Here is a 17,234-nt window from a genome sequence, read left to right as displayed (position 1 = left end):
GCACCCATACAGTATCTGTTGTAGACACGCCTACAGGAGAATCAAAAAAAAAGTTGTCAAGTTTTTTAAATTACAAATGCACAATGATAAGATACATTTTTATACTCAACATTGTTATGAATAATTTTATTTGAAATTCTTGCTAAAATAAACACCATAACTTATAACTCCAAAATGTACTCTAAAATATTGTAAGAACAATACAACTCAACTCTCCTTTTCCTTTCCTTCAGATGATCTCTTTGCAATATTTTATGCTTAAAATTTTTAAAGGTCAAGATAAATGAAAGGTGGAAATTGTGATAAACAGGATGTCTTTGCACAAGACAGATGTAGACTCATTAATTCTGAAAAGTGGTTCCCACGAAACATAGTTGTTTGTGAACGGTAACAGTGGAAAAAAGAAAATTGTGCAGATCTTAGAACAAGTAATATGAGTTCATTGGTTAAGAAATTCCAAATGCAATAAGAGTTTGGTTGCATTGAAAACAGGACCACTGGCTTTAACTTCCCTGCAGCTGTATAACATCTGGAACAAATAAAGTTAGTTTCTATTTTTGAATGAAGAATGCTTGTCTGAGTGATTCACACCCACCAAAATGTTTCCAGTGTATTATCTTTAGAAGGATTGAGTGGAAGCACTTTGCACTCACTCCCTACATTATCTGGACAAATGAAAAAAAAATAGGCATTTTTCTTTTCCTTTTAGGAAGCATCAACCATGGGAGAGTTTCCTTGAGTCTTAGAATAACCTAGGTGGTCTAAAACCTTCCTGATCTACTAATTGGAGAGACAGATTGTATAAAACAATTAAAAATAAGAAAAATCTTCCTTGGGGTGCCTGGGTGGCTCAGTCGGTTGAGCTTCCGACTTCGGCTCAGGTCATGATCTCACGGTCTGTGAGTTCGAGCCCAGCGTCGGGCTCTGTGCTGACAGCTCAGAGCCCGGATCCTGCTTCGGATTCTGTGTCTCCCTCTCTCTCTGCCCCTCCCCCGTTCATGCTCTGTCTCTCTCTGTCTCAAAAATAAATATTTAAAAAAAAAAAGAAAAGAAAAATCTTCCTTAATGTCACCAGCTTTTCTCCTCTCCCCTCTTCCATTCACTAAATGTGAGAGCCCATCACCTGGAAAAATGCCTGGTTAATAGACACTTAATAAGTATTCATGGAATAAATGGTTGAATGATTCCCTCAAACACACAAAAATAATCCTACGCTAATTAAAAGTTGGGAAGCAGATTATCTCTCTGATACTTGAGATAGCAATGATAGCCAGAATGGGAATAGCCACCTCGTTCTATATTAATCCAAATAAGCTGGGAAAACACAACTGCAGGAGTTTGTCAGCAGAAACAGTTCTTGCAACCGTAGTTTTAGGTTTTGTAAAGGTTATACAGAAATTTTAATTTTGGTATGTGTTTTCAAGTTTTCTTGTGCAAACCCAGGAATATATAATTTAAACTATCTCAAATTAAGACTGTTGAATTACGGGGCGCCTGGGTGGCACAGTCGGTTAAGCGTCCGACTTCAGCCAGGTCACGATCTCGCGGTCCGTGAGTTCGAGCCCCGCGTCAGGCTCTGGGCTGATGGCTCAGAGCCTGGAGCCTGTTTCCGATTCTGTGTCTGCCTCTCTCTCTGCCCCTCCCCCGTTCATGCTCTGTCTCTCTCTGTCCCAAAAATAAATAAAAACGTTGGAAAAAAAATTAAAAAAAAAAAAAAAGACTGTTGAATTAGAACATGCTTTTAATTTATGAGTAAATTGCCTCAAACATGTTTAATTACTTACTCAAAGTCACATAGTTCATTATTAGCAGAAACTAGTAATGGAGCTTAAATGTAAATATTATGAGACACCATAGGGGATCTAAAGATGAGCAAGAGTTCAACCCTTGCCCTTTATTAAGCTTCTAATATTTTTAGGGAAACAGACATATGAAAAATAATACATGCTTTTAAAAAACATAAGCATAAGGCAGAAAGTGATATCTTGCAAAAAGAGGAATACTCTGGGAATTCTACGGAAGAAGAGATGATTATTGATCCGGGGTAGGAGCCGGTAGAGAGGGCATGATAGAGGACAGGGTTGGGGATGGTTAGATGATAATAGAGGAGGTAATCTTTTAATTGGACTTGAAGAATGATTAGGAGTTGAACTCATAGAGATGGTGAGGCAGGCAATACCAGGAGTGACCCCAGTTAGCAAAGATAAGGTTGACAGAGGAAAACCTCACTGGTTCGATTTGGCTGACGTATTGGCTTGAAGAAGGATTATCATGGGAATGAAGCATAGAAAGACTTGAATGCAGTGCTGATGAGAATCTCAGATTGGACGTGGTAGGAAATGAGGATACATCAAAGATCTTATAGGAAAATAACAGGATGAAAGTTATGTTTTAAAGGGAGGAGAGGGTGTACATTAGGACAGACTAAGGAGGACAAACTAAAGAAGGTGCCAGCATAACAACAATCCAGGTGAAAGCCAAGAGGCCTAGAATAGGGGTCCTGCTGTGGTTAGTAAGTTTCTGAGTTGAAGTTTTTAATATTGCAACTACCTGATCATTCAGGCAAAGAGAAAACTTAGAGAATGCATATGTTTGGAAAAAGTAGTTGAGAAGTCTCACTTCACCCCAACCTTCAGGAAAGAGAGAGAATATGAGCTAGTGCTGGACAAGTATAGAGAAAAATGTGAGCTTAATGAACATTGGTAAGTCTGTTGTCTTTTCAATTTTCCTTCCATCCTCCTTTTTTTAAATATATTTATTAATTTTGAGAGAGGAGAATGTGCAGGGGAGGGGCAGAGAAAAGAAGAGAGAGAGAATCCCAAGCAAGCTCTGTGCTGTCAGCACAGAGCCTGATGCAGGGCTTGACCTCACAAAATACGAGACCATGACCTGAGCCAAAATCAAGAATCAGATGCTTATGCAACTGAGCCACCCAGGCATCCCTTCCATTCATCCTCCTTTTCCTAATCTTATGTTTACTGAGTAACTTCTGGGCACTGTGAGATTCAAAAATGAATCAGAAAGGTGGGTTTCTTGCCCTTAAAAAGCTTACAGGTTCATTGATGGGTAGGTGGGAAAATATAATATGCACAGAAATGGCAACCTAACAAATGAGCTGAGAGGGACAGAAAAAGTTCTAAGGAGTTGAGAAGAGGCACAATTTACTTTGGCTCTAAGGCATTCAAGAATGAGTTAATGAAAGAGATAGCATCTGAAATGGATCTTAAGGGATGGGTATGGTGAGGACGTGAGGATTGGAATAGAAGGGATATTCTAATAGGAGGGAGCCTCATATACATGGGTGGGGAAGGACCAGGCATGGGCTGCATGAGAAGGGAGAGGAGCCCCTTTGGGTTAAAGAGGAGTTGTGAGCATGCACCAGCTGTCAGAATCACCAAGGAAATTTTAGAATACATAACATCTGATCTCACCTCCAAAGATTCTAATTTAACTGGTCCAAGTGGAAGGCTTGGGCATCTCTACCTTTCAGAAGCTCCCCAGATGATTCTAATGTGCAACCAGGGTTGAGATCAAGGTGCAGGAAGGAGAGTAATAGCAGAGAAAATCTGAGAGAAAATGGAACTCTAAGTAGAAGCCAAATCCAATAGGGTTTTTTTTTTTGGGGGGGGGAATTGTTGTTTGTTTGTTTGTTTGTCATTTTACACGGTTCAGTGAGAATCTGTACCATTTGAGTCATGACTTAGAATCAGAATTTCTGAGTATGAAAATGATTAAACAATTTTTAAAGGAGGGGATGTTATTCTTCTGCGGGCGAAATTCCCTTGGTGTGCAAAACAAAATCAGTATGAAAAATATGAAATTTCATAGGACAGAGTCTCCTTTAATTATTTTTGTTTAATGTCTAATAAAGTACACTTGAGTGTAGTCACTTGATAAATGGCTGGTAAACAATCAAACAAACAAAAAACATGTTAAGATATCTTAGAAATGTGTGGCTTCTATTTGATGTAGGATATTGGCGAAACAAAAGACATTGTTATAGAATAAACCTTTCTGGATCCATCCTGAGTGTCACAGAACTTGAAAGGCACGTGCAATGCAGACTGTACATTGACTTAGCAGAATGTATTTATTTTCTCTTTATACATCAATACTCCTCACTGTACAACAGGACACCCCTAATCCAGACCTGTCCTTTTGAAAACTGTAATTGCTCAAACATAAAATGTGATAATAAATGCAAACTATTATCGTAAGTGCTCCTCATCAGTGTCCAACCCACGATGGCTTCATTAGGAGCGATTTCTGTCAATTCATTAAAGGATTTCCCCTTTCCCTCTCCGCACACTGACCAATCAGAGCCCTAGACTCCACCCCAAATGATTCAAACTGAACTGATCTGTGGGAAGGTTCAGGAATCCGTACTTTTAAATGTTTCCTCAGGTGATCCTACAGATTAGCTGGATTCCATATCCATTGTTCTTTTATTAGTAAATTAGTAATACTTTATGAGCTGTTGGTTTCACCTTACTGTATGCCCCTAAAGTAATCAAACTTTGCTCCTCTAAAACAAGTTTTAATTCAACAGTCTTAATTTTAAGTAGCCCAAATTACACATTCCTGAGACTGCAGACTAGAAAGTATAGACCGTATACCAAAGACTTCTGGATAACCTCCATGGTAATATGACTGACCACACTAGATGCTTCCATGGATAAACTGCTGCCATCACTAGCTCACCAAGAATCACTTTGTCAGGTAGGTTTGTTCAGAAACTCAAATGAATCAATATATGCTGCAGAAACTCATAAAGCATAAACTGAAACATGGGGCAGGAACATTTCTGGTCACTTTACCGTTGTATCTCCAGTGCTAGCATATGGTAGATGCTCAGTAAACATCTGTGGAATGAATAAATTGAATATTAAATATTTGCTAAAGAAATGAATAGTAGGGCCAAAAATAATCCTGGAAACTTTTGAGGTTAACTTTAAAATATTTTAGGATCTTAGGCACTAGAAACATATGTAGAGCTAATCTGCTATTTTTAGCAATTACCAGAGTAATTGACTCTGGTGCTTTTCCCTCCTTGGTAGGTGAATTAAACCTGGGGGCTCTTCGCTGAACTTTGGAGTGGTGACATTGGGTGTCAGGGCAGTGGTGATATGTTACGTCCATGGGTGAACGAGAAAAATATTTTTATTATTTTTATTATTTTTTTAAAGTAAATGTATGGTCATCATGGTATGTTAATTCAGATTAAAAAAAGACATTCTCTTTCTTTTTCTATGAGCAAAATAATATCTATATGAACAAAGTTTAAGATTAAAAATAACTCCTACCAATAAAAACATATTTTTGTTTGGTCAATCTAGAGGAAGGTTATAGTGGTATTTTATCACAGCTCTGCTCTGTTCTGTTCCTCCCAGCAACACCCACCCAAGTATTTGCTGCTGTTAGTAAGAAAGGTGTTAATTGCCTCCTTAATGCTCCCTCCCAGTTCACTGACTGCATTAAAATGAGAGGGAGCCTGTCACAGGATTGAAATTCTTCCTCTCAAAATGGAGGCCCATAACATTTCTACAGGCTGTCCGCAGATGATTCGAAGTTAATCTCTTGAGGCTCCACCCTCCTAGTGAAGGTTCGCAATTTTACAATCTGTCTTTTTACAGAGTTCAGATGTATTTCCTGTTGGATATTTAGGGAAAACAAACAAACAAACAACCCATACTGAATAGAATATGTTTAAGCAAAGGTATGGTTTCCTCAAAGTCTCCAACAGTGTTCCCTCAAACCCCACGCAAACTTGAAGTAATAGAGCAAGGGACACTGAATTACCAACACCACTCTTCTGGCTCCTAGATTTTCCTCCGGGGCCTCTTGTAAATGTTCCTTTTTAACCGTGGCACAGGCACAGTTATTAAGTAAAGCTGAGGCCTTGCCAACTTTCTGGTTTTGCTGCCCAAATTACTGAATGTTTGGTTGATTATAGCCCTAAAACACCCACATACTAAGAAGCTTTTAAACATTTTCTCCCCTGGGCAATCACCTGGTATACCTGAACTGAAAGTCTACCACATATAAATTAAGTATTTACTCAACAAACTGCTGCTAAAATCAATGGCCTTGAGGAATACATTAAAAATTACATAACAGAGCTTAGCTTTTATGAATTAGAACTCCTAAAACTTAAATGCTATGCCCTCCTCTTGACCTGAAAAACTGATTTTAATTTTATATGCAGTATTACAGAACAACCCCCAGAGATAAGCACATTGTTGTTAAGTGTCCAATGTATGAACTCATATATGAAGTGTGGGACAAGAAAGGTGAGCTGGAGGAAAGAAAAAGGTTAAATATAAAATTTTGAATTATTGTTTGTATATTAGTGCTTAGTAATAAGAGTATAAATGATAACACTTCCAAGTTGAATATCTTCAGTGAAAAGAACATATCCCAATAAAACATACATGACAAAGAAAAAAATGCTGCTTTAAGCTTCGAACTAGAATGGCAGCCTAATCAAACATTATACCAAAGGTATAATAAGACCAACAAGGAAGTGAGAAAGGAGAAATTTGAACGAGAGGTTTAGTCCCAATTCACGCTCACTTTTTTGCAAAATTTATTGTCACAAATTAGAATGAGAAGCCTTAGAAAGAGTGGAAGGTTAGGTTCCTGGCTGAATGAAATGAATAAATAAGAACAAAAGAATTGTTTCCTCTATGATTTCAAAGACCTGATAGTTAATGACAAAGAAACAGACACCAGAAAACCCATGAGTCAGGCATGGAGTCATTGCAGGTGCAAAACCACAGTTAAGGGATTATTTCTAATTCAAAGGGAGCATGATTTCTTCTGGGTCTCAACAGTTGAACCAGTCGTCAACTCCCACGGCTCCTTCTTAACCATTCTCCACCCCAGCAGATGCTTAGAGTTTCTGAGGCACTGAAATCCCAAAGCAGAGTAAGGGATGTCGAAGTTTATTGGAACATGGAACACAATAGCATGAACAGTGATCAAGGCCATTGGCAAGAGTGGAAAATAACACTGTTGACAACTTCTCAATTGTTTTTGCTGGCTGGGATATCTCAGTGTAAAACACAATCAAACAAATGGTAGCCCCAACTTGGTACCCCAGAAAACTACCTTACGAGCACATGACACTGCTCCAGAGGATAGGTTCTTAATCTTTTGGGAAATACAACTTATTTCAAAAGTCTGACAAATTTCATGTATTTGGCTAAACAAACAAACAAACAAACAAACAAAAAAACACATATGGTCATACACACCAAGTAGCATAATAATAGTTTAGGATATTGAAATCATAAATCTTTTAATGAATTCCACTTAAAAATTGAAGACCTGAGGACTCTCCAAAATACATGGAAGCAGTTGGAAGGGGCTGGTAGAACAAGAGGAGGAGTAGGAAAGGGACAGGAATAACTACCAGGACTCAAGCAGGGAAAGGCCCTTTGAGAGGGGCCTAAATAGGGAAAATGAGTAAGACTTAAATAGGTCTTATCAGTTTTGTGATTAGGGCAAATTGCTCAATCTCTCTGAGCACTTTTCTACCTCTATTTTCTCATCTGTAAAATCCATAAAAACAACCGTTTCACAAAGGGTTGTTGTGGAGATTAAATAAGAAAATGTGTTTGATGTGCCAATGAATAAGGTGTTCAGTGAATGAATATTGCTTCCTTGTGTATCAACTTAGAAACAGTGGACGTCCTAAAAGAATATCATTTTTCCCTGCAATAGTTCAAAGCTAGAAATAATCTATATGCCCATGACTGGGCAATGGTTACATAAATTATGGTACATCAGCTCAGTGAAATAATATACCTGAGTCTTAAAAAAGAATAAAGCTGTATTTAGTGAGGTTGAGGTCCTAGTATGAGTAAATGTTCAAGATACATTAAGTGAAAAAACAAGCTGTAAACCAATGTAAATAATATTCTCTCCTATGAAGTAGTCATAATTTACATAGGAATTTCCCATTTATGGACATTTAGGTTGGTTTCTGTTTTTCTCTCCAAGTTTAAATAACAACTGTCTATTACTAAGTTTCTGATTTAATCTTTAAGATGGATTCTTAACTTGGAAAATGTTTCATGAAAAGATAGATACATATATAGTAAAGCCTTATAGAGATACTGGCAAACTACTTTGCATGAGTCAATATCAGTTTACTAAACTATTGAAGGCTGACCATTCACCATGCCCTATTTATTCTGCATACTTTTTAAGCTTGTTGATTTTATAGTTCACCTTTATTTGGAGTCATTTTCATTTTCTTTTTTATTGTTATTAGGGATGAACATTTTCATATGCATGTCAGCACATTATATTTCTTCTGTAATTGTTATTGTCCTCTACACACTTTTATATAGAGTTTTAGTAAGGTTTTTTTTTAATTGAATTTTAAGTATTCTATATATAAAAGGTAGTAAACCTTTGGCTATCATACTTTTTAGTGACATATTATATTTTAGCTATCTATTTTTTAACTTAATGGTTTTTTTTACTTTAAACTTTATAAACTTTTTTTTACTTTTTTTAATAAAGTTTTTTTACTTTTTTTATCAAGTTTTTTACTTTTTTTATAAAGTTTTTTATAAACTTTCCTTTAAATTTTTTTTTTTACTTTAAACTTTATAGTTCAAACCATTAATTTCCCTCTCTGATTTCTTCTGCGTTTCTATATTTAAAAAGATTTCTACATAAGACTGAAACAAATATTGACCTATATTTCCTTCTAGATTAGTTTATGGTTTCCTTGATATGTTGTTTAAATCTGTAATTTTTCTAGGATTTTATGGAGTAATATTGGAATCTTTTTACTTTGTTCCATCAAGTATTATTTCTCAGTAATTTATACCTATTGATCTTATCCCAATAACTTGTTTTACTTCTATTTTATATTTGGCTAGGAGTCCCATCTCTCTTGGGAACTAGTAATGACCTTCAAGTAGAAGTCTTTTAGCTCCTTACAGTGCTGTGAATTTGAAATCAGAGTTTTTCCTAAGTACTGAATTTTCTCAACCAATGGCATCATTTATTGTTGTTGTATATGTAAAATTGTTTTTAGAACTCTTATTATGTGTTGTTAAGGAATAATTTTTAAAAGAAGGTAGAATCGTGATTCTCATATAGACATAAAATAAACATGCGTCAAAGATTTTTAACTCATTAATTAATGGCGACCAGTAAAATGTTATGATTGGTGTGAAGAAGAATTCAAAGGGCAGTGATGTGAAAAGGGAATAAGAAATTCTGAAATGAATTTACAAATAGACACAAAACTGGCCTGTCAACATCAATGCAAAAATCAGGTGCATTCTAAGGAACACTACTTTGCATTTATATGGACATGAATTATTTGCATTATTATCAGATTTCTACAACTTACAGGTTTGTAATACCAGTTAAAGATGAGAAAACCTACATGAGTGAGTAGTCATGATAGCTGCTATTTGTTTTTTTCCCATTTCGCAGTCTCTCTCAATTTTTTTCTGACAGTCTCCTTTCCTCTTTTTAGCATAATGAATTCAAAGAATGATTATTCTTATAAAATAAGACTGGTGCCATTAGATTTGCCTGGTTGTTTACATAAATGCAGTGACAGTGTTATTTTACCATATAGGACACCTTAAGTTTCCTTTGTAAACTCTAAAACCATACAACTTTGAACAAATACTAAATTAAATTGTGTCTGGAAATTTTCATAAAGAATCTCAAATTGGGTTTTTAAAACCCTCTATTATTTGTTGACCTGAGGCTAGGAAACCAAGCCCAAGAAATGCTCTCCACCGTATTTCACCTGAAATACCTATAAATTTGGGTAAATTCCTATTTTCTCAAGGTCCCCCAAATATACTAAGGTTACATCTATTTAATATATAATATTCTTAGACTTTCTAAGCCAAGAAGTAGGCCAGGGCTTTGTAGGCATTGCTTCCATAAGTGAAGTCAAACTTAATCCCTGAAGAATGGCTGTTCCTACCTGATTAAGTGAGCATTATTTTCAAATGCGACATTGCAAGCAAAACCTTGGTTTTTCCATTTGTATAATTACACCCTGATTAAAAAAAAATAAATTAACAGCTTCTAATGGAACCTATGCAAATAACTAAATGGTCATGGAAAGTAAGTATAAAGTAGGTGTAAAGTTTCGTTTAATTTTTTCTATACTTAGAATCCAATGATGGGAAAGCAAAAATTAGAAAAAAAAATTGTCAGAGGATATTTGGACATTTATTAAGATAGGATCATATAATACAGAGTTATATATTTAATTAAATAAACATTTAAAATAATAAAACATTTTAAATAAATATGGACATTAAAATGATTGTAAAGACCTTATTTTTTATAAGTGAGGAATTTTTGTTCTTTGCTCTTTTCTTTCTTTTTCTTAATCAAGAATGTAATAAATTCAATATAAAGCACAGGAAAATATTCTTATAAGATGCAGAATATTTGCTATCTAGAGATTACACAGAAGGTCAAAAAGAAAAAAAAAATCTTTTGTATAGTAGGCAAAGGAATGAACCAGTAAATAAAGAAAGCAAGCCCACCAAGATAAGGCAAGCATTACTAAAATTTTAGTACATTTCATCACTTCTTTACAAACTCAAGGACTATAAACCAAGGCAAGTAAATTTTATCTCCAAATTTTCCCTTTATTTTGATTTTTCTATCAAAGCAATTCTCAGTGTATCCAGTAGTTCAAAATAATTTTTATATTAATATTAAGATGTTATTTCTGTTAACATTTTAATTCACATTCATCGTTGCTCTCATCAAGTGAATCAGTAAGTATTTTAAAATTTCTCAATTTCAACTTCCAATATGTTGGTTATAACCCACATAAAAGTTCTTTGGAGTCCCCAGTAAGTCTCAAGATTGTATAGGGGTTCTGAAAAGGAGCAAAAGAAAAAAAAATAAGGCCTGAAAAACACTATTGTATGTATTTATACAGTGTATAAGTATATATAAAACCACTACTTTAAAACCTCCTCTATAAGACAAAACTACTTTCTCTTTGGAATACAAAAGCCCATAGACAGTGGTATTAGTCTGTCCCTATTACTTAGTGTAAACTCAGTCATTCATATTAATTGAAACTTAACCAAAGTAACTTCTATTTCTTCTGTTGTTTTTCCTATCAGCTTTATTCGTTGGGTTTTTTTTTTGAAAGGAAATAATAAAATTATGTATTTGTCAATGGCAATATTGTGTGTGTAGGACATCTTTTTTTAATTTAAATTCAAGTTAGTTAATATATAGTGTAAAGTAACTTCTATTTCATAGAAAAAACTAGAGGTAGAAAGTTAACAATGGTCTCTCTTCCAAAAGCATTTTAACAGAAAGCCAAGTTTATGTTGCAACTTTCTTCAGCCACATACATACCTTTTTAAAGAGACAAAATGGGAATGTTTCATGAGATATAAGCAAAAGTATATAAATTTAAAATGATGCCTAATAATTAGGCATTAAATGATCAGTATTCTATCTTAGAAATTATCTAGATATCAAATGAATATTCATTATATAATTCAACTTGATAGCAGGCCAAGGTTTTATGTTATCTATAAAGATCTTGGGAATTAATTTCTAGTTGACATACTAAAAATAAAACCTAATTACCATTGAAATAAAGTTATCAGAATAATGATTTGATTTTGTTGAATACAAATTTACATTTTTCATTATCTTAAATATTGTGTAGGAATAATGTTAGCTTATTTGATCAGTATACCTGAATAAATTTAAGAAAAGCAAACCCAAGCAGAATAGAATGTAAGCTTATATTACACCCAACACTGATAAATCAGACTATAAGATTTTTTTTATACCAAAATCATTAGACTCGTCTAATTTGCCAAAAATTTACCTTAACTGCATGAACTTAAATGTCTGAAATATTTCTGAGTTTCTATAAGAATAACCTTTTACATATAGCATATATCAAGTATCAAAACTTTGATTTCCTCATTTTCCTGGAATTTTAACATTAGCCACAGGCCAAAAGTAAACAAAGAAATTATCAGTCCATATATCAAAAAGTTGTTTCCTTTCCTGATAAGCACCAGATTCTTAATTTGAGCTCAAAATACACAAGTAGACAAATAAAATAAAATACTAATAAATCAGATTCTCTGTTGTCTTACATCCAAGAAAGAATAAATCTCTATAATCTATTACTCCATTTACAGAGATCACAAAATTTTGGCCACAAATCCCAATTCTGAATCACTACTGTCACCAGTAGGGAATAATTTATTGATTGTAAAAGTTCCAAAAACAAAAACAAAACACAAAAGTAGTAAAATGGAAAATATGTAAAGAAATAGAGGATCAGCAAAGTGAAAGTTCTGTTACAACAGAGAATTTACCTCTTGGAGCCAAGAAATGCCCTGACTTATGTCATGCATGAGGTACAGCACTCCTCCAACAATACAGGTTCCTCAGCCATCAGGTGAATCCACTGGGCATTGTAGTTTCCGAAATAATTTTTCTTAAAAGGATATAACTCTCATGTAAAAATGATATGACTCTCATACAGATATGAAATGAATGTGCCAACTATTTTATTTAATTTACTAATTACAGAGGGAACCAGTAGGAAGTTGCAAGCAATTCAGAGGAGAATTCTAAGAGCAAAACATATATAGGGAATAAGAAAAACTGAAGTTAATTTACAAATAGATGCAAAATAGGACTCAATGCAGGGGACTACTTAATTGAATTCTACTGGGTACAATTAATTTGCATCTTTTTAGACAAGAATATTTTGCATTATATCAAGTTTTCCACATCTTAAAGAGTTGTAAAATAACACAAAAAATAATGAAAGGCAGAAAAAACTTGGCTGGGTGAGTCACTCAGGACACCCACTATTTTTATTTGCCCATTTCAGTCTTTACAGTTTTGCTGACTCTACTTAATAAGAGATGGGTCCAATATATTTTTTCTCTAGCATAAGAAATTAGTACCACAAGAACAAGGCAGGACCAAAACTTTCCTCCAGTCCCACATCTAAATGTCTTATCATCTCTTCCTATAAGAAGAAAGAGCAAGTAACTTCATTCTTTTGTGCATTGAATAATATTTGCTAATTGTAGATATTACCAACTCTTTCAGAATCTCTCTCTACTCTCTTATCAATACCACATTAGTGAATACTCGTTCCCACAGGAGCCCTGTAGAAGCCTGACTATCAGACTATCCTGAATAAGGTAAAAGGAGCAAATCTTTTTTCACAGATTATAATTTGAAGGTGGGGAAAAGCAGTTCAGATAGTTTTTAAAACAGAGCAGAAGCTTTTCATTAAACCCACTATGGTCAGGTACTTCCACTAGTCTGAATCAATTCCAAACTTGAGTTCATTTTTTATTGGATAATTTTTGAAATTAGGATAGAATTCTTTTAGTTTTATTAACTTGTGATCACATGCGTTTACAAAGTCCTTCACTGGAAATTCTACAGAGTTAGTGACCCTTGGGGTTTAGTAGAGTCTAGACAAGCATGAGCCTTGGAGACTGTTTTGACCCTAGATATTTTCAGCAATGTCACAGCCCAGGGACTTAAAGCTTCTGATTGGAATTATCACTACTCTCAAGAAAAAGAATCTGAGAGGAAACACGAAAATGTCTCCATGGCCATAGCACTTTTTGTTCTGTTTACTATAACATTGAAGCAAGAAGAAAATTCATTTACTGCCCATCATCTGTATGGACTGGACTGATTGACAATATGATTTATATATTTTAGGTTCCCCCAGGTGACAACTCTACTAGAATCCCTATCCAGACAGACCTCTACATTCAAGCTGTCATTTTTGACCACATTTCCAGAAGAAAGACTTAACTACCAACATGCTAGATGGCCCCCCTAATGGGCTTGCTAAATTTAAATGAATGCTGTAACCAGAAGCAAATTAGAATAATAAATGAGCTCTGTAGCTGGAAGACAAATTAGAATAATAAAAGTTGATAAAGAAATTAGAAAGAAAACCATAATCTTGACTGTCTTTGTGTGGTATAGATATTAATCCCATTTGAGTTTTTTTTTTTAAATTTTTACCCTAAATACTGAAGCTGACTGCAACAGTTCATGGGAGAGAATCTTCTTGCTACTTTAAAGATATAGTAATTAGTGACTATATTGTAACTCAGATCTTCCAAAACAAAAATGTTCCAGGTCCTACTGTTGCCAAATATAGTGGACCAAAACCCATACCATGTGGCAGTGCTGTCTACTAAATTTGTTGAATATCGATAAGAGGTCTGAAATTGAAGAACAAGAGTAAAAAAATATAAATACAAAGTTTTCAATAGACCTAAATGAGTAAATAAATTCTGAAATGTCCCATGACATGATGTATAAAATGAATGAAGTGTTTGATATGTTTATGTGCCTGGACAATATGAACCCCATGACAATGAAATCTAAGAGAAACTGAAAAATTTTAGAGAAGTGAGGACTTCATTAGAGAAAAGCATGCTTTCCTAATGTGCCCTTGCAGGTGGCTTTTGTGCAGAAAAGATATTATTCAGAGGTCACTTGTGGTTTAACAATTAATATTAGTTTCTTCTTCTTCTTTCTATTCTCTTCCCATTCTAAACAACCTAGTACTAAGGCAATCAGCTGGGCCAAGCAAGGTAGAAATCTGCTCACTATGTGGGAATGGGAAAGCCCAGAGCAGAGTGTCAGAGTTCCAATGGGGTGAGCAAGGTGTATTCAGCAGGAAACTGATGGCCCGACATGAGATGGTAGATCCACTCAGAATGAGTAGAGTGGTGTTAAATTAGAATGGGATATTTTGGTGTGATCTTATCATTTTCAATATATACAACAGATACAGAATGTATGTTAATGTATGTACATATACATCTTCCCTCACTCAGTTCAAAGAGAGGGCCTCAAAGCAACAACACCCTATATGGATGAGCACATATAGCACCCAGATCTTAGTTTGTCACCACCATTTTCTACCAAAAGGAAATAGCAATCCTTGGGAAAATGTCCTGGGCTGAGACAGGGAAAATACAAAGGCTAGAATAATTTTTTTTGTACCAGAAATCAAAGAAGTTCTTGAAAAATGAAGGGGATTTGTCAAAAGAATAATGAATCCACCTTGGAAACGTTCCCATTGGCCAAACCTGAGAAAGGTTGGGCATCAAAATAATGAAAACAACAGAAAGCAGGAAATTATGAGCCCATAAGGATCCACAGAAAGGAATAAAAGCAAAGTTTGATGAAGAACAGGATATTTACATAGTATCTCCCACAAAACATGTATTAGTTATAGAGGGAATGATGGAAAAACCTGGAAGACACCACTTTCAAAAAGTGATCAAAGAGAATGTGTTTAGTAATGAGGCAAACTGAATTTGTTCCCCACCAAGTAATATGAACACAGGAACTCCTCATCACTTTTGTAATAATCCTGCCAAATTTACATAACCTGAATATAACCAAGAGAAAACTCAGGAAAAAAAATCTGTGGACATTATGCAAAATAACTGGCCTGAAATCTTCAAGGAGTCAAGTTCTTGAAAACAGAAGACTGAGAAACTGTCTCAGATTGAAGGAAACTAGAGACACGTGATCATCAAATGCAACCCATGATTCTGAATTACATTCTTATCCTATAAAGGGGATTTGGGGACAATTGGTGAAATTCGAATTTTTTTGAAGATGAGTAATGTAAAATGTAGTAATGTAAAATGTCTATGTCCTACTTTTGATGATTATGTTGTGGTTATATGAGAAAATATCCTTGATTTTGGGAAATTACACTAAAGCATTTGGGAGTCAACAGGCATCATGTCAGCAAATTATTTATAAATATTTCGGGGGGAAAAGGTCTTTGTGCTATACTATTTCTGTAATTCTGAGATTATTTTGAAATAAAGTAAGTATTTGATTTATTACATTTATAAATTCAAAACTCTAGTTACTTATATTCTAAGTATTTGCATAAATTTTATTGTTCTATCTATAGACAGTGAAATTTTTTACTGTCATTTTATGAGTTCTTTTATAGTTTAATTAAATTTCTTTAAATATTTTAAATTTTATTTGTGATCTCCATTACATTCGATTTTCTAATTATTTCAAAATTTAACTAGCAAATAAGCCTTCATATACATATACATAACTTTTGTAAGTTTAATAATTTAAATGTATAAATATAAAGACTCATGTTCTCTTAAAAGTTTCAGTACGGTTTGGGGGCGCCTGGGTGGCGCAGTCGGTTAAGCGTCCGACTTCAGCCAGGTCACGATCTCGCGGTCCGTGAGTTCGAGCCCCGCGTCGGGCTCTGGGCTGATGGCTCAGAGCCTGGAGCCTGTTTTCGGTTCTGTGTCTCCCTCTCTCTCTGCCCCTCCCCCATTCATGCTCTGTCTCTCTCTGTCCCAAAAATAAATAAACGTTGAAAAAAAAAATTAAAAAAAAAAAAGTTTCAGTATGGTTTGTAAATTTATAAAACTTAATTGAAATCATGTCTAAATTAATTATTCAAATATCACAATTTAAATTGGAGAGTATATGCCAGTGTTTCATAAATGTTTTAACTATTTTAAATATTTTTAAGTATGGGTATTTATAAAATATTTAAAATACTTAATATATTTACAGACTATTCCTATCATTAATCCCAAGGTCTAAGACTCTAAAAAATCAATTATTTCATCACAAATAATTTTTTACATTAGCTTCTGAGCTGAATTTACTTCTAGTAAGTACTGCATGGAGATTTGAGTTGGATTATGGGATGTGTTCATTTGCTAGGGCTGCCTTAACAAAATACCAGAGATTGGGTGGTTGAAACAACATAAATTTATTTTCTTAAATTTCCAGAGACTGGAACCAAGATTAAGGTGTCAGCAGGTTTGATTTATGCTGAGGCCTCTCTCTTTACTTGCAGATGGCATCTTTCTTGCTATTTCTTCTCATGGTCTCATCTGTGTAGGTATCTCTGGTGTCTGTTCACATAGCAAAATTTCGTCTTATGAGAACACCAGATTGGATTAGAGTCCACCCTAATGACCCCATCTTAATTTATCTCTTTCAAAGGCTGTCTCAAAGTACAGTCACATTCTGAGGGACTGGGGGATAAGACCTCAACCATGAATTCTGTAGGGATACGATTCACCCCTTACCTTGGGATGTAGACCAAAAATATCCAGGATATTTTTCTCATGATTAGACCCTTTCAGCCAATGCTAAGCCACGTCTAGACCTCTGAGGGTTCCAAT

The 17,234-nt window shown here is 34.6% G+C and overlaps 1 protein-coding gene across 2 annotated transcripts in view; it reads left to right on the top strand.

Moving 5' to 3' along the window:
* CFAP299 (cilia and flagella associated protein 299) overlaps positions 1-15,903 on the top strand; it is a 608,695-nt gene extending 592,792 nt beyond the window's left edge. For both annotated transcript variants that reach the window (XM_030313606.1, XM_030313605.1), the window contains exon 6: positions 13,744-15,903. In XM_030313606.1, the coding sequence (XP_030169466.1) occupies positions 13,744-13,839 (96 nt within the window). In that variant the 3' untranslated portion in view covers positions 13,840-15,903. The remainder of the gene's footprint in view (positions 1-13,743) is intronic.
* Positions 15,904-17,234: the final 1,331 nt, after the last annotated feature.

Source organism: Lynx canadensis, chromosome B1 (genome assembly GCF_007474595.2).
Source record: "Lynx canadensis isolate LIC74 chromosome B1, mLynCan4.pri.v2, whole genome shotgun sequence".
NCBI classification, from domain to species: Eukaryota; Metazoa; Chordata; class Mammalia; order Carnivora; family Felidae; genus Lynx; species Lynx canadensis.
The sequence above is the reverse complement of the archived record's forward strand: the minus strand, read 5'-3'. Positions and strand labels throughout refer to the sequence as shown.